This window comes from Lepidochelys kempii, chromosome 7 (assembly GCF_965140265.1).
Source record: "Lepidochelys kempii isolate rLepKem1 chromosome 7, rLepKem1.hap2, whole genome shotgun sequence".
In the NCBI taxonomy this organism is placed as follows: domain Eukaryota; kingdom Metazoa; phylum Chordata; order Testudines; family Cheloniidae; genus Lepidochelys; species Lepidochelys kempii.
In genome coordinates, this window is record NC_133262.1 from 4,687,466 (window position 1) to 4,708,364 (window position 20,899).

The window sequence follows — 20,899 nt, forward strand, 5'->3', positions numbered from 1 at the left end:
ACCTGTCAAATAGACCCAGCTGTGTCACAAAACAGTTTTTGTTTCCAGGCTTATATTTCTATATCTGCAATTATTAGTGTGTATATGTTCCCAGTAGGGTCATTCAAAGCTCTTTGACTGTTGCTCTATAATAGATTCTGGTGGCTAATTTGCTTAAGTGAATTGCATGCCTGCAGCTTTGTTTAAATTTCTATCCAAACTGCATGCTTCCCCTTGCGTTGGCGACAAAATATGTGTTTTTGCCTCTGCTCAAAGACTTTTCTTACAACAGAAGCAACTGGTTATCTGAGAGGATGGAATTGCTCTAAGTTAGACACATGAGGCTTAAGAAAGCTCAAAGCCAAGATGCTATAAAAGGAGCATTACTCCTTCATTTTTCTGGAACTTTGAAATGAGACAGAGCAGGCTCATTGAAGGTCTAAACTATGGAACAAATAGGGGAACGTTTATATTTCAAAGGAAAGTAAAATGTTCTGGGCCAGACACAAACTCAATGCCAAAAAAAATAAAGCAAACTAAAGAAATCTTTGTATATTTGTGATCACTTAATAGCAACGATAATTCAAAGGAAACAGTAGATTAGCTTGTCATTGTGCTTCCCTGGAAATAAATGCCCATAATAATGTGAGGTTTCAGAGTAACAGCAGCCGTGTTAGTCTGTAATTCGCAAAACGAAAAGGAGGACTTGTGGCACCTTAGAGACTAACCAATTTAAAACCAACGAAAGCTTATGCTCAAATAAATTGGTTAGTCTCTAAGGTGCCACAAGTCCTCCTTTTCTTTTTGCATAATAATGTGAGAGACCTAATCCATACAAACTGGTTTGTGTCTGAATGAAGTCTGCCACAGTTTTTCTCTGTTGTCTCTGAGGTGCATTTAGAATTATTTAAAGAGCCACTGCTTCTCTACATTGTTGTGTTCTTCATGTTTCCTTTCCCTTAGTTTCTGATTGCCAAGGTGTTGTGAGTACATTTGTGCTTTTCTTCCTTTATAATCCTGCTGGATTCATTCAGTGATGCCACAATCCAATCTTGGTGACATCCCAAATCATTAATATAATGAATCAGAAGGAGGCTGATTATAAATTAGAAAGCTTCTATTTATGCAAAATATCTTGGCAAGGGGCACCAGCGGGGAAGGAAATAGAATATATGACAGTTAGTGGGATTTTGGAGAAACGATTGTAAAGGATCCTAGGTGCTCTCTGTGAATTTAAAATACCTGCATGCTTTACAGCCAAATTCTGCCCACGGTTAACCCATGCAGTGTCACTGACTGAGCACGATGTTGTGGGTTACAAAGGCCCAGAGCCGCAAAGGTGGTTAGGCTTTGAACTTCCATTGAGCCTTAGCAGGTTTGAGGATCTGGACCTAGGTCTTTAACCCTTTCTGTGGTTGTGCTGGTGCAAAGCACCCACAGCCTCTTGTACAAGCTGCACAAATACCAATTTCTGCTGATATACGAAGATATCCTAACTTAAGTCATTAGTTCTTCAGCCCAGAGATGGATTGATCTATCAAACCTAGGATTTTCTTTTCACTGTGCTCCTTTCCTAGGTAGACCTCCAATGTTACAATAATGTGGACATTGTTATATATATATACAAACCTGTATTCACTAGGAGCACATCACTTTTGGGGTTTCTCATTAATCCAATGTATTCTACTCTAGCCATCAACATACACACACACAAAGACGGTGAGACAGCTTCCTGTACGAAAACTTGCTTCCTTTACTATTATCTCATTCTGCTCCTGTTGTCTCCTCCTCCTGTTCCATCTCATAACCAGCTTGTGAGCTCTTTGGGGCAGGCTCTGTCTTTTTGCTACGTCCTTGTACAGTGCCAACTGCACTGAGACCCTCATCACCAATTGGGCTGTTGGCAAAATTATATATTATAATCGTAATCTTCTTTAAAAGGTGAAATCCAAGGAGATTTTAGAAATACCTGCCACTCTTTCAGTATCTTCATTCAGTGATTGGGAATAGGGCCAATCAATTACTTTTGTAAAAAGAAAAGGAGGACTTGTGGCACCTTAGAGACTAACCAATTTATTTGAGCATGAGCTTTCGTGAGCTACAGCTCACTTCATCGGATGCATACTGTGGAAACTGCAGAAGACATTATATACACAGAGACCATGAAACAATACCTCCTCCCACCCCACTGTCCTGCTGGTAATAGCTTATCTAAAGTGATCATCAAGTTGGGCCATTTCCAGCACAAATCCAGGTTTTCTCACCCTCCGCCCCCCTGCACACAAACTCACTCTCCTGCTGGTAATAGCTCATCCAAAGTGACCACTCTCTTCACAATGTGTATGATAATCAAGGTGGGTCATTTCCTGCACAAATTCAGGTTCTCTCACCCCCTCACCCCCCTCCAAAAACCACACACACAAACTCACTCTCCTGCTGGTAATAGCTTATCCAAAGTGACCACTCTCCCTACAATGTGCATGATAATCAAGGTGGGCCATTTCCAGCACAAATCCAGGTTTTCTCACCCCCCCCCCACCCCCATACACACACAAACTCACTCTCCTGCTGGTAATAGCTCATTCAAAGTGACCACTCTCCCTACAATGTGCATGGTAATCAAGGTGGGCCATTTCCAGGACAAATCCAGGCTTTCTCACCCCACCCCACCCCGAAAATTGGTTAGTCTCTAAGGTGCCACAAGTACTCCTTTTCTTTTTGCGAAGACAGACTAACACGGCTGTTACTCTGAAACCTGTCAATTACTTTTGTATCACTCAAAGTGGCATCTGCCATTTTAATGAATGCTTTCCAGCAAGTGTAGTATCAGAGAACAGTAGCTACCCTTATTACACTTTCTATTATTGACTAAGGCACCAATCTTGCAAACACTTATGCATGTGCTTAATTTTACACACTGAGTAATCCCACTGGAGTCAGCCATTCACAGTTCATAAAGTGTGTGAAGTTTTCACAAGCTCAGGGCCTAAAAGAGTCAAGCCACAGCTCTAAAATTTGGGATTAATAAAGAAAGTGGTAGGTGCTCCAGCCTCCCTAGAAGGAAACTGATTTTCCTGAAATGTCACATGCTGCATTTCATCTCAGGGTAGAGTGTTCCCGGGAAGTCAAATTCAGAGCTGAACAGAAGTTTTAAAGGCACAGTGTTTTGAAAATTTGCCTGAAGTTCACTTTTGGAAAATGTTCTAATTTTCTTTGGCTCCCAATATTTCCAAAGTAGCTTGGCCTAGAAACTACAGATTTGTTTTGTTCGCCTTGCTGAGGAGAAGTGGCTTTTAGTAGCTTCCGTTAGTGGCAAAATTACAAAGCTTTATGCTAATAATGAAAACATTAAAATAGCTTGTGATGTTCCACACTAAGGCAAGCAGCAAATGGGTTAACTATGAGCTCATTAAAGCAGGGATGTAAGGGGCCAGTAGAATGGTGTGGGAGGGGCTTGGTAGGGGAAAGAAAATGGTTGTCTAATGCAAGGGATCAGGAAGAGCTGGGGAAATGATCCTGCTTGCACTAGATCCGGTATGTCAATTCCTCCCTCCACCCTGCTTCATAGGCTAAAGAAAGTGGTTTGCTGGGCAGGGGCTTGACCCAGGCTGAAGAAAGCCCCAGCTCTATTTCTCTGTGCATGAAGACAGAGTGGAGAAATGTTCTGCCCACAGGGCATCCGTGTATAGTTTTCAGGCTGCAGTGTTTTGTCTCTCTTTGCTACTTGTGAGTACAGCCTGGGCGATGCTTGTCCAGAGCTGGTTTCGTGTGTGTGCAGGGTAAGGGTTGCAATTACTTTGAAATGGTTTCAGCTCTGAATCGACCCACTCCTGACACCAGGCGTAGCTTATGCACAGGGAAGACAGGATGAAATGGGGAGGAGGTGCTGACGGGGAAGCGTGTAGACTGGGGATAGGGGGGGAAGGGGCCTGGTGCTGTGCTATTTGAAACAGGGCATTGTGGGGAAGACAGGAAGAAGGTGTGTGTGGAGGGGTAGGAAAGGGGGCTGAAGTGGGGGTAGGGGACTAGGATGTGTAGGGATTCCTAGAATTGGGAGACGGGGAACATGGAAGGGTATAGTGGATTGAGAGAAGCATTGAGGTGTGTGAAGGGAAGCTGGGGGCATGGGAGGGAGAGATCGGGAAAGGCAAAGATCCTGATCGATGGGAAATTTTTAAGCATTTAAAGTTCTCTAGCTATAAATCCTGAAGCAATCGGTTTTCCCTTTTCCCCCCTCCCCTTCAATAGTCCTGCAGAAAAGGAGAAGGGGGCCACTTTGGTGGGCCTCAGAAGATTGGCAGAGTAGGCTGCTTCTCCTCTGGACCTTATACACCAGCCTGACTTAAATGTCTGGTTCAAAAAGCCCTGGGGAAATCAGAGATACAGAATGCTGTTAAAACGACTTACGCATGGCCATGTTTCAGTGGCAATCCGTGTGCTTTGGTGGCATCACCCTCTCCCCTGCTCTCTGCCTCTGGCACACAACCGTTTGGTGTTTTGAGGGCTGAAATGCTTTGGTCTGTCTAAAGTCCCTGGGCTCAGTATAGGGGCTTCTGGATTAAATTCAATGGCCTGTGATAGACAGATCGGACTAGATGATCTAATGGCTCCTTCTGGCCTTAATCTCTATGGAACTATGCCACCCACTGTTAAGTTCTTTACCAAAACAGAATCCACAACACACCAGCTGTTAGAACATCTGGAATTGAATGGTTAAAGGTCCCCACTGCCATAGAAACCTCCATCAGTCAAAAAGAAAAGGAGTACTTGTGGCACCTTAGAGACTAACCAATTTATTTGAGCATAAGCTTTCGTGAGCTACAGCTCACTTCATCGGATGCATATTGTGGAAAATACAGAAGATGTTTGTTTTTATACACACAAATCATGAAAAAATGGGTGTTAATCACTACAAAAGGTTTTCTCTCCCCCCACCCCACTCTTCTGCTGGTAATAGCTTATGTAAAGTGATCAGTCTCCTTACAATGTATATGATAATCAAGGTGGGCCATTTCCAGCACAAATCCAGGGTTTAACAAGAATGTCTGGGGGGGGGCGGTTAGGAAAATAAGGGGAAATAGGTTACCTTGCATAATGACTTAGCCACTCCCAGTCTCTATTCAAACCTAAGTTAATTGTATCCAGTTTGCAAATTAATTCCAATTCAGCAGTCTCTCGCTGGAGTCTGGATTTGAAGTTTTTCTGTTGTAATATCGCAACTTTCATGTCTGTAATCGCGTGACCAGAGAGATTGAAGTGTTCTCCAACTGGTTTATGAATGTTATAATTCTTGACATCTGATTTGTGTCCATTTATTCTTTTACGTAGAGACTGTCCAGTTTGACCAATGTACATGGCAGAGGGGCATTGCTGGCACATGATGACATATACCACATTGGTGGATGTGCAGGTGAACGAGCCTCTGATAGTGTGGCTGATGTTATTAGGCCCTGTGATGGTGTCCCCTGAATAGATATGTGGGCACAGTTGGCAACGGGCTTTGTTGCAAGGATAGGTTCCTGGGTTAGTGGTTCTGTTGTGTGGTATGTGGTTGCTGGTGAGTATTCGCTTCAGGTGGGGGGCTGTCTGTAGGCAAGGACTGGCCTGTCTCCCAAGATCTGTGAGAGTGATGGGTTGTCCTTCAGGATAGGTTGTAGATCCTTGATAATGCGTTGGAGGGGTTTTAGTTGGGGGCTGAAGGTGATGGCTAGTGGCGTTCTGTTATTTTCTTTGTTAGGCCTGTCCAGTAGTAGGTGACTTTTGGGAACTCTTCTGGCTCTATCAATCTGTATACACACAGACCATGAAAAAATGGATGTTTATCACTACAAAAGGTTTTCTCTCCCCCCACCCCACTCTCCTGCTGGTAATAGCTTATCTAAAGTGATCACTCTCCTTACAATGTGTATGATAATCAAGGTGGGCCATTTCCAGCACAAATCCAGAGTTTAACAAGAACGTCTGAGGAACAGTGGGGGGGAGGAGGAATAAACAAGGGGAAATAGGGTTTTGATAAACGTCAAAAGGGCAGCTCTCCCATAGAGCTTGTCGAACTTACACAGGTCACAGCTAGCTCTATAGTCCCCCTTCCCCTCCTCGCTGCCTTTAAAATATTCCTCCTCCCATCTTGCTAGGCCAGTTCCCTTGTCCCTGCTAGAGTCTCGTGCCAGCCCCAGAGTGTGGCCAGTGCCCGAGCAGACGTCCATGTGTTCTGTGGGAGGGCAGAGGTGTGTGTGTGGTATGTGGGAGGGCGAGACAGGTATGTGTCTGCTCTGTCCCTAGGCAGTGCGGGGGCGGGGGGAGAGCAGATGTCACAAAATGAGATCTGGAAGGGAAAACGAGGGATGAAGGGGGAATGGGAGGAAAGCATTAGATTAGTAGTCATGGCGTGTGAGGCAAAGCACTATCATGGATCAGAAACTGGCTATGTGAAAACAAAGTGTGAGAATATGTGGGCAATTTGAATGTTGCAAAAGGCTAAGGGGCACACCTCAGGCATCTGTACAGGGGCCAGTAGTTCAATATAGGAGATGAAAATCGCAAAATTGGCAGCTGACACTAAATTATTTAAACTTACCAAGACCAGAGAAGCCTCTGAGGGGCTTGGGAGAGACCTAACCAAGCCAGGCGAGTGGGCAGCATTGACAAATGCAAAGTAATACACACTGGGAACAACAAACTGCTTACGTCTCTGTTGGGTTTAGCCTACAATCATGTTTTTCTTTGGTAAAATGTCAGTAACTAAACTAGCTGTAATCAGGCATGGAAAAGCTCTAGCTGCGGACAGCTCAATGAACAGCTCTGTTCAGTGTAAGGCAAATACTCGGCTGCATAAGGAACGGGATTGAAAATGCCATTAGGTAAATCCATCCGATGTCTTCCCTGGCATCCTGTTTGGTTCTGGTTACCGGATCTCTGAAACCTTAGAGCAGAAATAGCGGCAGGAGCGGATTTACCCCAACACATGCCTTGGCCTGGGACCCCCAACGACAGGGCCCCAACACATAGGCAAGGGAACAAGGGGGCCGGGGGGGCTGCAGCACCCCCATGTTTCACGCTGGGCTCTGCTGCCACCCCGCGCCCGTATAGTAGAACATAGGGTTAGGAGCACAGACACCACCACCCCCCGGGCTCCTGGGGAGACAGGGAGGTACCCAAGCCTGGCCCTGGTAGCTGGGATCGCAGCCCGCTGCTTTGCAAGGACCCAGCAGCCAGGGGAGGCGAGCACAGCTCAGCGCAGGGAGGTAGCGGGGCGCTCCTGTGGCTGCCCATGGAGCCATCCCCCGCAGGTGGGGGTTCAGCCCACCCGGGGCTCTGCCTGCTTCTCTGGGTCGGCTCGCAGGGTGGCGGCAGAGCCCACAGGTTTTCTCCCCCCTACCACCCCCCCTTGTTAAACCCTGGATTTGTGCTGGAAATGGCCCACCTTGATTATCATACACATTGTAAGGAGAGTGATCACGTTAGATAAGCTATTACCAACAGGAGAGTGGGTTTGGGGGGAGGCGGTGGGGAGAAAACCTGGATTTGTGCTGGTAATGGCCCACCTTATCATATGATTATCATACACATTGTAAGGAGAGTGATCACTTTAGATAAGCTATTACCAGCAGGAGAGTGGGGTGGGGGGAGAGAAAACCTTTTGTAGTGATAAACACCCATTTTTTCATGGTTTGTGTGTATAAAAACGTCTTGTGTATTTTCCACAGTATACATCGAATGAAGTGAGCTGTAGCTCAGGAAAGCTTATGCTCAAATAGATTGGTTAGTCTCTAAGGTGCCACAAATACTCCTTTTCTTTTTATGAAAACCAGTGAACCTGTCCCTAGTTTGCCATTGCAGGATTCTTGCCAAAGGGGAAGTGGCCCAGGAAAACTGAGCAGACAAGAGGGGAAGGAAGAAGGGCAGAGAGAGGCTGCCGCTAGAGGGTCCCTGGGTCGATTCTTCCTAACTCTCATCAGTTCACAGATCAGTTTTATGCCCTGAAGCCTCTGATATTTTTGTATTTGTGGGAAGTAGGTTTGCATCCTCTAAATGCCAAACTGGTGGTGCTCTGAAGTTACTCCGTGTTTAGGACATCAGCTGGGCCAGGATTTCACCCCATAATTCAGCGCACAGCTGAAGTAGTCAAAGGGCAGCTTATATGATTCTTACTTTCACCACATTAGAAATAATCGTCAGTTTATTACAGACACCTGTCTGGAACTCTGGTTTTTCGGTCTCATTATAAGACACCCAGGAAAAAAACAGTGATATTTCCTAAACCAGAATGCTTCATGGAAAATTATACAAGGGCTCCTTAAAGACATTGTCTGCACACACAGATTTAACTAGTTAAACTGCTGCAAACCCCTAATGTGTCTGTGGACAAATTGGTTTTAAAGGGGCTTATGAATTGAGCCTCCTATTGACTTAAGCTAACTGGATAGGCCGTTTCTAAACCAAAGTCAATACTGACTTAGGCCAAAATCAATATAAACCAGTTCTAAACTGATATAAGGGTGCCCACGCTGGACTTGTCTAGACTAGGAAAAAAGCTTATTTATTTTTAATTGTTACCTTGAGCTATCTTAATTGAAAACTTCACTCTACACTGGTGTAGACACAGGTCAGCCCAATTTTAGCAGGCTGAATGAGACCCTATGATCCTGCTAGTTCAGGTAAACTTGTGCAGATTTGACCATGTCTTCATTAGGGAAACAAGGTGTTTTATTAATGGCAGGTTTCAGAGTAGCAGCCGTGTTAGTCTGTATTCGCAAAAAGAAAAGGAGGACTTGTGGCACCTTAGAGACTAACCAATTTATTTGAGCATAAGCTTTCGTGAGCTACAGCTCACTTCATCGGATGCATACCATGGAAACTGCAGAAGACATTATATACACACAGAGTAACAGCCATGTTAGTCTAACACCAGCTATTACCTATTACTATTACCTAGACTAACACCAGCTATTACCAGCAGGAGAGTGAGTTTGTGTGTGTGGTTTTTGGAGGGGGGTGAGGGGGTGAGAGAACCTGGATTTGTGCAGGAAATGGCCCACCTTGATTATCATACACATTGTGAAGAGAGTGGTCACTTTGGATGGGCTATTACCAGCAGGAGAGTGAGTTTGTGGGGGGGGGGGTCGGAGGGTGAGAAAACCTGGATTTGTGCTGGAAATGGCCCAACTTGATGATCACTTTAGATAAGCTATTACCAGCAGGACAGTGGGGTGGGAGGGGGTATTGTTTCATGGTCTCTGTGTGTATATAATGTCTTCTGCAGTTTCCACGGTATGCATCCGATGAAGTGAGCTGTAGCTCACGAAAGCTTATGCTCAAATAAATTGGTTAGTCTCTAAGGTGCCACAAGTCCTCCTTTTCTTTTTATTAATGGATGAGTTAATGTGTCAAAATCCTTGGGAAACAAGGCAGTCCTAGGTGTTAGCTGGTCCAAGTTAACTCTGGGATTTCTCTATACCAATTAACAAGTGTTAAAACTGCAACTACCTTGAACTGAAAGTAGGATTTTAACACATCTGCTAATGTGTTTAAAACACACTTTTTTCCTTGTCTTGACGTGCTCTAAGAGAGGAGGGACTGTGACACAGCTAGGCTTCCCTGCAAGCTCCTGTGCTCTGGAGCTACTGCGCTGAGGCTGGCAGCAGGAGCTCCTGCCAGGAGGAGACGCTTCCTGGGACCTGCTGCAAGGGATGGATTGGCCTGGTGGCTGTGGCTGGGTCTCGCTTCTTACAACGGTTCAGAAATAAGTGATGCGTTCAGCTGGCATCACCTGCCCTCCCAGCACTGGCAGGAGGCAGGAAAGCGGACCAGAGATCTCCATCCCTAGGCCAGCTGGGAAGGCTCGCTATTGACTGACCTGGTGGAGCTTAGCTAAGGGCCATAATGTCCAGCCGGGGCCTGGAGGGGAGAGGACATGCCAATACATTTTCCATCCCAATGGGGCAGCTGAGCTCTCCACTCCAGCCCCAGTGGGGGCCTTGCTTTTCTTCCCCACCAGCTTTAAGCAGCCCTGTTTCAGATTGGCCTTTTTATGTTTGATATAAAGAATAGTTGTTGGCCAATTCCATCTTTTCATCACTGCTCTCCAGGCCTGAATCCAAGCGGCTTGTCAGATGCTCATTAACTCCCCCTTTGGCTCTTTCCAGTGTGTCTCCTAAGCGCATTGTGCCAAGAACTAGCGCTTCTTTCTCTTTACAGGGCTCCCTTTCTCTGCTCCATCAGGGAGACAAATTACTTTCCAAAAGGGATCGCCAGGGATGGTTTAATGAGAATTTCTTTGGGGCTGGCCGTGGAAATCAATGTAGTTAACATTCGGTGGACTTAATTGGACTTTTCTCTTCTGCCTCCTTCAAAAACACTCTGGAGCTATCCTGTTAATCTCTCATTTGTAATCAATTGTGTTGACTAAACAAAAGTCTAGGTCGTCCTTTCTTCCTGTCCCAGACAATCCTTTGTTGCCTCCCAATGCCTCATTCTTGAGTGCTGCTGGTCGTGTAGATGGGCTCGATTGTTGACAGTTCATTATTGCGCTTTTGTCCATTTAATCTCCCTCGCTGTGTTTTGCATGTGCATGCCTTAATGAGCTCCGCTGGCAATTAACATGTTTCTAGCAGCAAACCGGTTGCTCAGACATTTGGAGAGCGGAGTGCAGGGAAAAGGGCAACGCATCTGCCTTTGGGTTGGTCGCTTCCCAGTGCATCTCTCCAGCCCGCTGGCCTCCCCCTGCTGCTCCACACACCTGCCCCCCCTTCTCATCTTCTGGGGGGGGGCAGGTGTTAGGCTGGAATTAGCACGTGGGGGATAGCACCCCCTCTCCTCAGCAGCAAGGCAAATGGAGCACACGGGGGGGGGGAATGCTGGCTACTTTAGTGTCACTTTACATAGAAGTACCTCTAACCCCCCTCCCCAAAAAAATAAAGTAGCGGGCCTGCTCAAGCTGTTGTGTTCATGGCTGAGTGTTTGTATTATTATTATGATTTGAGGCTTGCTGGCAAGAGTGCTGAAGTGTGAGCAGTCATGGACAGCAGCAACATCTTGCGGGGGGGGGGGGGGATAATTGGAGTCTCGTGTGTGTGTGTGAACATACCCCGCCCCCCGGACTAGCGGGTGACCGCAGTGGGGGCGGTATGCCCCGGTCAATGTCAGACTTGCCTTCCGGCCAGCCCCGGGCCCTTGGCGAAGATCAGGCTCCGCACCCAGCTGGTCCCGAGCGCCTAGAGGCGTGTGAAGATCTGGCTCTTTAGCGGGGAGCAAGCGGGCGCTGCTGATGCCGCTAATAGAGATAATCCCCCCCCCCCCCGCAGTCCCTTTAAACTCCTCCTAAATCGATCAGGACTCGACCTTGCTCCCCGCAGCCGGCGGGCCTGGGGCCGCTCACTTCAATGGGAATCCGGATCTCGCCCCTTAACATTCCTTGTGAGGGAATGAAAGTCACTCCGAAGCGGCCTGTTCACACGCGCGGCTCTCCCACTGCTGCTCCGCGGAGCTAGGCCGGGCCGGAGGCTGAGAGCTCGCGTGGCCGGGCAGGGGCCGGCTGCTGCAGGCGCCGCGGTTCCACCCCGCTGTGCGACGTCCCCTCCCCAGCGGTAACCGGGACAGAGGCGGGCGTTAAAAGCAGGCAGCAGCCTTTCAAATCGTGGCGTGTGATGCGAGCGAGAACCAGGAGAGTAACACCTCCGGGAAAGGCGTCTGCAGCCCCCCCCCCGCCCCCAGGTGCAGGCAGGTAGCTGGCTGCTCCGATACCTGTTGATTCACACCCCACCCACCCCCAGGCCAGGGGACCAGGCTGGCTGATTGAGCCGGGAGACGCATCACATGAAGGAAGTAGGGGCAATGCAGGGCACTGGCAAAGCAGCCCCCTGCGCCAGTCTTCTTGGACCTCGTGGGCAAGCAGGCTGCCTTCCTGCGCTGCCAGCCCCCTAGGAGCCAGGCGCTTCCCATCCCCGGGGCTGGAGCGATACTGCAGAAAGGAGCAATTACGATGCACATTTTGGCTTTAGGGGCCTCGCAAATTACTAGTGGGGACGCCTATTCTTGTGTCACCACCTCCTGGTTTTGACCCACCCGCCGCCAGGCCCTGCAGCCCGCTGGGCCTCGCCTCTCTGGGGGGCAAAGGAAGCCTGCTGCCCCTCTTGCCCGCTCCTGCAGAGGACAGGGCCCGGTTTCTCTTCTGCAAAAGGAGTCACCCATTTAAGACAAAAAGAAAAGGAGGACTTGTGGCACCTTAGAGACTAACCAATTTATTTGAGCATGAGCTTTCGTGAGCTACAGCTCACTTCATCGGATGCATACCGTGGAAACTGCAGCAGACATTATTTATACACAGAGAATATGAAAAAATACCTCCTCCCACCCCACTGTCCTGCTGGTAATAGCTTATCTAAAGTGATCATCAGGTGGGCCATTTCCAGCACAAATCCAGGTTTTCTCACCCTCCACCCTCCCACACACAAACTCACTCTCCTGCTGGTGATAGCCCATCCAAAGTGACCACTCTCCCTACAATGTGCATGATCATAAAGTTGGGCCATTTCCTGCACAAATCCAGGTTCTCTCACCCCCCTCCCAAAAACCACACACACAAACTCACTATCCTGCTGGTAATAGCTCATCCAAAGTGACCATTCTCCCTACTTTGGATGGGCTATCACCAGCAGGAGAGTGAATTTGTGTGGGGGGGTGGAGGGTGAGAAAACCTGGATTTGTGCTGGAAATGGCCCACCTGATGATCACTTTAGATAAGCTATTACCAGCAGGACAGTGGGGTGGGAGGAGGTATTTTTTCATATTCTCTGTGTATAAATAAAGTCTGCTGCAGTTTCCACGATATGCATCCGATGAAGTGAGCTGTAGCTCAGGAAAGCTCATGCTCAAATAAATTGGTTAGTCTCTAAGGTGCCACAAGTCCTCCTTTTCTTTTTGCGAATACAGACTAACACGGCTGTTACTCTGAAACCTCTCCTTACAATGTGCATGATAATCAAGGTGGGCCATTTCCAGCACAAATCCAGGTTTTCTCCCCGCGGCCCAAACCCACTCTCCTGTTGGTAATAGCTTATCTAAAGTGATCACTCTCCTTACAATGGCTGGAAATGGCCCGTTTTGATTATCATGCACATTGTAAGGAGAGTGATCACTTTAGATAAGTTTCGGAGTAGCAGCCGTGTTAGTCTGTCTTCGCAAAAAGAAAAGGAGGAATTGTGGCACCTTGGAGACTAACCAATTTATTTGAGCATGAGCTTTTGTGAGTGAGCTGTAGCTCAGGGAAGCTTATGCTCAAATAAATTGGTTAGTCTCTAAGGTGTCACAATTCCTCCTTTTCCTTTTGCGAATACAGACTAATACCGCTGTTACTCTGAAACCATTTAAGACAGTCTCCAAGCCCTTCCCAGTGGTGCTGGGGCTTGACCCTCAGACCCAGCGTCTTGAAAGCTAGATCCAGCGTCTAGAGAGCTGGGCCCATCCTGCTCCCCTTGAACCGCCGGCAACCCCCCCCCCTCCCGGGAGCAGGATCAGCCTTTAGAGTCAGATCCCGCTGGCGAGGAAGAGGGACACCAGCCGGAGCGGGGTGTGGAAAAGACCCCAGCTGGGAATCCGCTGTCCCAGAGGTGAGCAATGCACCCCGGTGCTGCCCTGAAGCCCTCCGCCTGGCAGAGGTGTCCCGTCCCCCCCCAGGCTGACTTGGAAGGGGGAGAACTTTTGCTGAAGTTCAATCAAACACCGCTCCCAGCTCCTGTCTGCAGTGACTCTAAGTCCGGGTGGCCCAGCGCTTCGCCAGAGCCTGGGACTCAAGCTAATGGCCCTAAAGGCCCTAAAATGTTCCCCGCGGTGGGGTCAAGGGACCCGCTCTCAGGCTCGGCACCTCCTCTAGGGAGCAGGAATCCCTGCAGCGGGGGTGTGTGTGTGTTAAGATTTAGAGACATTTTTCTGAGCCGGGTTTTGTAACTGAAAATTAATATGAATCCTGCAGCCACTTCTAAGGCAAAGTGACCTTAGGAGGCAGCACCGGCGAAATCCCCTGGCCTGGCCCCCTGCATAGCCCCCGTTGGAAGATGCTTGTGGCCTTAAAATCGGTGAACTTTGTCGCGTTCCCACAATAAAAACAACAATGGCAAGCCCCCTTGGAAATCTGATCACGCGCCCCCCCGGGCCCCTCTGGAGCAAGCGGGGCGGTATGCAGGGGGCTCCTCGCCTGCCCGCATTTAGCCACTCAATTAAGGCGGGGGGGTGAACCTCCGCTAAAGCGGCCCCCAGACATTTGGTGCCCTGCTCGCTCGCGTGTTCATTGGCGAGCTTGGATTGAGCGGCACGCACAGGCCCGGCCGGCTGAGTTTCCCTTCCCCGCTAGAATAATATTGTTCCTCCCGACGTGGGCAGAATAGACACTTGTATATTAAGAGTCTGGGAGGAGGGAAGGGGGAGAGGGGAAGGGCGCAGTTAGTGTAATCCAAGGGCTTGATTATCCATATTCTGATCAAAAAGGGGTTGCTGGGCCCTGCTGGGAGTGATTAGATTAATGTAATGCGGTTTGAAGGGTCTGTGTTTTCTCTCTTAATTTGGGTCATTACTCAGAAAGCAAGCGTGAGATCAGTTCATCAGCATTCAGGGCAAAGATAGCCATTCAGGAAACGGGCTTAAATGCGCCTTAATGGAGGGACCAAAAGGTGACGTTCTGGAAAGCCGCGCTTGTCTTCCATCTTCAGGCCGAACTCCTCCTGCCAGTAATAGGGAGAGCCCGCGGCGCCCGCTCCGGCGTGTCCCTAAGCGCCTCCGAGCGCGGGGCAGGGGGAGATGTGGAGTAGGCGCCGCGGCCGCGGTGTGTCCGCGCTGCGGTTGTGTTTCATTTCGCTGCCTGCCTTCATGTATTTTTAACTTTCTTCCCCGGCCTGTCTCGGCTTCCCACCCCACCCCCACCCCCCAACAAAAACAAAGCCGACCCCTTTCATAAAACAGGGGGAAGGGGACCGAGCCGTTTCCCACGCAATGTTGGGTGGAAAGTCGTTACACGGGCCGGAGCGGCCGGTCGCACTTCTAGGGGCTGCGCCGGGCGCTTCGCACCGCGGCGTCCCCGGGCAAGGGCGATGGCAAAGCTTCGCTTTCCGACACAGTCCTGTCCCCCTCCCTGAAGAGGGGAAGGGGGAGACTAGCCCGGGGAAGAAGCAGTTAAGCAAACAGGTGATTTCCTCCCATCTCGAGCCACTGAGCGCGGTGAGATCAGGTTCGGGCCCTTTCTCGGCTGGTTTACTATTTCTTGCAGCTCTTAAAAGCTCCTTCGCATCTCGCATTTTATTTCTCACTCCGGCTTCTGCTACTAGCAAACCGTGGTCATCTCCCCCCCCCCCTTGCCTAAAGTGCCAGAATCGAACCAAAACGCGAGCCGCGCAGCCATTTCCACAGCAGAACGAAATCCGAGTTGACACTGAATCGACTCCGCACCGCTCGGGTGGGTTCCCTTCCTGGAATTTTTTTTGTTAAACGATTCAAGTAGCTGTAGAAGCTTTTGTAAAAGGCGAAAAAAGACTCCGAATTGACTTTTTATTATCCCATATATATATATATATATGTATGTATGTATATTCCTTATTCGATTGTACATTAGAATTTAATTTTACAGACATATATAAAGACTGCTCTGCCGGCACATATTGTACAGATGGGCCCTTGGGAGAAGTTAGGTGAAAACAAACCCCTCTTCCCCCTTCAACTCAAGACAACCAAATCCCAGGAGCCGAGTGGCAAAGAAGTTTTAAATAAGTTTCCTCTTATATACAAATGCGACTCGGAATCCAGGGGGCTAGGCGCCTGCTACGCTGGTTTTTAGAGCAAGCGGCGGGTTGGGAGAGAGCGCGGGCTCTGGGAACCAGGCTGAAATCTCGGCGGGCCGAAAGGAGCTTTTAGCTTTGCAAACTCCTGGGCAGCTCTTTCGTCGGGGTCGCGCTGTCGTGGAGCTTGCGGACGTGCTTCTTTAAATCAAAGTTTCTGCAAAAGCCCTTGCCGCAGGCGCCGCACGTGAAGGGTTTCTTGTCGTTGTGGGTGTGCATGTGGAAAGTCAAGTTATAGACCTGGTGAAAGGCTTTGTTGCAGACGGTGCATTTGTACTGCTTCTCCCCGCTGTGGGTCAGTTTGTGGTTCTTGTAATTTCCTACGCGCGGGAGAAGGGGGGAAAGGGGAAATGCGGTTACTCGTGGGGTCCCCGAGGGCTGGGGCTCCACCGCTCTGCCCCGCTGCAGGAAAGGCTCGCGCCGCAAGACTTCATTAGGAGGCGTCCTGCAAGGGGGAGTCAAGGAGGTGTCAGACTCCCTTTGCATCAAAGCCGAGCAGCGTACAACTGACACGTTACAAAATTAGAGGCCGGGTCAGTGTCCTGACCCAGGGCAAACGGAGGAACCTGGATAAGGGCCCCCGAAATGGCACTTCATAGAAAGAAAGAAAGAAAGAAAGAAAGAAAGAAAGAAAGAAAGAAAGAAAGAAAGAAAGAAAGAAAGAAAGAAAGAAACGCATTTAGTGAAGACCGTCAGGAATTCGCCGGGCCGCGGCCCGCCTCGCAGGGAAAATCCCTGGAAGAGAAAGGCTCTTCCGAAACTTGTCTGCACCGGGGATGGTTCCTTCTGTTACACTCCACCAGCGGGAGGGAGACCCAAACGCAGAGCGAACAGATGAAATACGTGTGTAAACTGCCCGGCTTGGTGGCTGCCTTCCGGGGCAACCTGGAGCTCCGCTTTAAGCCTCGATTGGCCACGCGGGACACTGCTGGGGTCCCCCTTCTAATAACCCCTTTGTCCCCCGCCCCAGCGGAGCGCCTCCATGTCTTGCTATATACGGCTGAGCCCGCCCCGAACGTTGTGGGCAGCTGGGCGTTATTCTGCTGGGTCCAGTGGGGAGACTTCGTTTCCCCAAATCATTTCCTCCCGCTTAGATCAAGCGGACAAGGATTTGAAGCGGCACACAGGTTAGGAAAACGAGCCTCTCCGTTCTCCCGCATTGCTTTGCCTGGCTGGAACCTCGGGCAGATACTTTAAATTAAAAACAAAACAAAAAAAAACACGAGGCGATGGATGTTTTTAAAATACCTTTTTGGTGAAACCCCTTTCCACAAAATTCACACACGAAAGGTTTGTAGCCGGCGTGGATCCTAATGTGCGTGTTTAGCGTGGAGCTCCTGTTGAAAGCTTTGCCGCATTGGTTACATTTGTGAGGTTTTTCCTGGGGAAAGACAAGGAGAAGAAATACATGCAGAAACGTGTGGAAATCTTGCCCTCCTTCACGTTCAGAGTCCCAGCCCTGCGAGGCCCCTGGCTTGGGACCCTCGCTCGGTTACCACGTCTGTAAAATAATAAAAATATAAAACAAGAACAACTTGATTTTGTTGGGAAACGAAAGGCAAGCCCGGCACGTACCTGCGTGTGGATAATTTTGTGCCTGCACAGGGTGCTGGCCTGCCGGAAGCCCTTGCCACAAACTTTGCAGACGAACGGCCGGGCCCCCGTGTGGACCGGCATGTGGCGAGTTAAATTGTAGTGGGCGTTGAAGACCTAGGAGGAAACACAGGGGAAGCGTTTCAGGCGAGGGGCGCTGGGGCCCTGTCTCCTCTCCCGGCCCCCCACGGATGCGCCTGGGCTGTTCCCCGGAAGGTGCAACTCCAGGGCCCAGCTTTGCCCTAAAAAACAACCAGGAGGGCGGCCTGGTGAACCCCAGAGCTGGGCTGCCCCGGGACAGGGCCCCCCTTACCTTGCCACACACTTCGCAGGTGAAATTCTTGGGCTTGCCGTCTGCGGAGCTGCTGACTTTGCTGTGGCTTTTCACCCCGTTCCTCTCCCCGGCCAGGGCCGTGTTCTCCTTCATCACCTGGTCCAGCTGGCCGGGGAGCCGCTCCTTGTGGGGGTACTGGGCGCTGGGGAACTTCTCCGGCGCCAGCCCGGCCAGCTTGGCGTTCTCCAGCAGGAAGAGTTTGTGGTGCGCCGAGAGGCCGGCCGGGGGCTGGGCGCCCAGCAGGCTGGCCGGGAAGAGCTGGCCGGGGAGCAGCTCGGAGGGGTGGTACGCGGAGTCCAGGTAGTTGAAGTAGTACACGGAGCCGTGGGCCGGCATCCCCGCCGCCTGGCTGATGGCCTGGGGCTTGATGACTCGGCTGGCCGGCAGCAGCGAGTGCCCGAGGCCGAGCTCCGCCTTGCAGCACGCACCGCAGTTGGCTTTGCACAGCCCGGCCGGGCCCCGCAGGGCGCTGCCCTTCCAGAGCTCGGAGTAGCTGAGCAGCGCCTTGGAGTGCACCTCGTAGGCCAGCGGCTGGACGGGGAGCACGCACGGGAGCGGCGGGCAGAGGCTGAGGATCTTCTTGCCCGGCTCGGGCTCCAGCCCGCCTGGCCTGGGCTCGAAGGCCGGCTTGGGCTCGGCGCCCTTGGCCATGATCCTTTCGATGGAGAAGGCCAGCGTCTTGGAGGGGTTGGAGGCGCCGCTCCTGCCGTCGTGGCGCGGGCAGGCGGAGGGCATGACCGTCTCCACGGCCGCCGAGCTCGCCATGGCGGGCAGGAGGCGAGCAGCGAGCCCGGCTGGGCGCTCCCGGTCCCAGCTCTGCATTCCAGAAAAGCCAGGAGACAAATCAACTTAATAAGCACCTTGCTCCCCCTCCCCCCCGCCTCTTCAAATGACCCTACCCGAGAACAATGGCCCCGGGGCGGGGGGACACCCGCTTAATGCTCATTACCCGGAACACACCAAAGTAACCTCCAAACCAGAGCCCCACCACCCACCCCGCCGGGCTCCGGAGCCCCAGCTCGCCCGGGCGCTGTTCGAGCCGGGGCGGGGAGGGTCCAGCCCGTGCGGGGATGAGTTACCTTTGCCCAGCACCGACGAGACGCCTCCCAGCAGCGCAGAGTGGCCACACGGTCACATTTTGATAGCCAACATCTTCCCGAGCGTCAGCTCGCTGCCTCTGACATTGAAAGCTGACATCACACGAAGTCACTTCAAGCAGAATGACATGGGGAGGCCACGGTGCAGCCTCCCCGAGCCCCAGAGCCGGGCTGAGGTGCAGCGGGCCGCCTCCTTCCCTCCTGCCAGTTTAAGGCACAGAATTTATCCGCCAGCCTTTAAGGCGAAGGAGGGAGGGGGGGAAGCAAAAGCAACTTGCAAAGCAGAGGAATCGTTTTGCATGTGGCAAATTAGAAGGCAAGTGCGATTCACAAGTCGGGTGGAAAGAAGCGCGGTAGTGAGTACTCGGGTTAGAAAAGCCACTGGGAGGGAGCGGCAGGACTTTAAAAAAAAAAAAAAAAAAAAAAGGAGGAGGGTTGTTTAAAAAACGCACACACCCCCCCCCTCACAAGCATGCTCGAGTTATTCTGGCAACCCATCTGCGCTCCGCTCCATTGCAGATCATTAATAAATTGTCACTTCTCTGCGAGCCTCCCCGGCATGTCGAAATTAATAGCCAGCCCATTAATTAGGGCGGTGTATTAATGTTAATTAAACTAAGTTTAATTCTCCTCCCCGTGTAACGCGGCGATTAACCTTCAATACACTGGTCCGGCGTGGCCAGCGCATCAGACCGGGCTGGGGCTTTTGCGTCTGAAACGGGGCATCGCCCGCCTGAGAAGGGGTTTTGCAAATTTCCTGCTCTGAGCGGTGCCCCACTGGGATGAAGGACCCTCTGCTTTGGGGCTGGTGACTCGCCCCCTTTTCATCAGCTGAATTTCGTTTAGAAGCCACACTACCTCATTGCAACGGTGGGGCGTCTCTGCTTTGGTTTTGCTTCGCTTTTAACGACAACGATTTGATCGCGAGGGGGGCTTTACAGACCTCAGCTCTAGGGACTTTGCTGCTTGTCTAACTGAGGGCCCAATTGCCACCTGTTTACGGGGGCCTGGCTGCCAGGGCAGAGCCTCCCCTGCCCTGATTAAGCGCTCGCCCCCTCTTTGGGGCTATTCAGCAGAACCAATTTTCCTCCACCGCTTCAGAGCTGCTCAGTTCTCTTTCACTGGGCGCCACTATAGCGCGGCGTGGAACCTGGTTTTGTATGTTTCTAAAATAAAGGGAAGGATTATCAGAGAGAGCTTGGGAAGGGGGAGAGATTTAGCCTGGCCAGAGGTAAAGCAAGCCATGAAAAGGCCCCTATATCCCCCCCTCACTCCCTCCCCCCCCCCCCCCCAGCACGCCTAAGAAAGTTTAGAGGAATTCAGCGTTTTGTGTCCTGCTGACAAAGGCCCCCTTTTCCAGCGGGGCCGTTTGAATTCAGCTGTTTGCAGACAGCCTATTTCACCTGCGAACCACAACAAGCCCGGGGAACAAAGGCCGCTCAAAGAGCGGTCTGGAGGCTGCAAAGCGGCCGAGGGGCGAGAAGATCGGGCTGGAGGGCTCGTCCGCACGCAGGGGGCAGGCCAGCTCGCTCCTCGGCCGGCACTGCGCTCCGAGGGGGCTGAAGGGGTCTCTCGGGGGAAGCAGCCCCTCTCCGCTCGGGGAAAAGGGCCCTGGGGGGGCGATGGTTAATTTTAGCCCAGCTTCCCTTTCTTGCTAGCCCGGCTCTGAGCGGTCAGGTTAGGGGAAGGGAGCGCGCAGAGCCAGGGGAAGGGGGCATTGGCCTGGCTTGAGCTGGATGCTGCAGGCAGCTAGGAAAGTAGATTTAAAATAAAAAAAATCCCCGAGCCGGATTCCCTCGCCCCCAGTTATTTCTGAAAACAGCTGGGCAGCTAACCCCAGGCCAAGCCAGGCCAAAGGCAGTGCTGATTTTGTGCCAAGGCTGAGCCCTGGCACCGCTGGGCTTGGTGCATCCTTGGTGAACGTAAAAATTATTGTTCGAGTCCCGGCTTCTCTTTCATTACACACTTAAGCCTTGGGTAAAGGGCAGCCGAAGCCAAGCTGCCTCCAGCTTGGCTCCTGTCGGAAGGGCATCCTCCCTGGAGCCCTGCCCCATGGGGGCACATGGCCCTTTCTC

At 51.0% G+C, this 20,899-nt stretch overlaps 1 protein-coding gene across 1 annotated transcript; it reads right to left on the bottom strand.

The window, feature by feature from the left end:
* Positions 1 to 15,504: 15,504 nt before the first annotated feature.
* FEZF2 (FEZ family zinc finger 2) lies at positions 15,505 to 19,057 on the bottom strand. Its single transcript, XM_073354799.1, has 5 exons — positions 18,807 to 19,057; positions 17,707 to 18,543; positions 17,376 to 17,510; positions 17,049 to 17,181; positions 15,505 to 16,120 (listed from the first exon to the last, which is right to left on the bottom strand). Exons 2-5 carry the CDS (start codon positions 18,490 to 18,492, stop codon positions 15,873 to 15,875), a joined length of 1,302 nt encoding a protein of 433 aa, XP_073210900.1. The 5' UTR covers positions 18,493 to 18,543; positions 18,807 to 19,057; the 3' UTR covers positions 15,505 to 15,872.
* Positions 19,058 to 20,899: the final 1,842 nt, after the last annotated feature.

Coding starts and splice junctions, on each gene's coding strand:
- FEZF2 (XM_073354799.1), bottom strand. CDS start 18,492: ATGGCGAGCTCGGCGGCCGTGGAGACGGTCATGCCCTCCGCCTGCCCG. Junction 17,511..17,706: donor CCTGCGAAGTGTGTGGCAAG/GTAAGGGGGGCC, acceptor GTTTCCTCCTAG/GTCTTCAACGCCCACTACAA. Junction 17,182..17,375: donor ACAAAATTATCCACACGCAG/GTACGTGCCGGG, acceptor GTCTTTCCCCAG/GAAAAACCTCACAAATGTAA.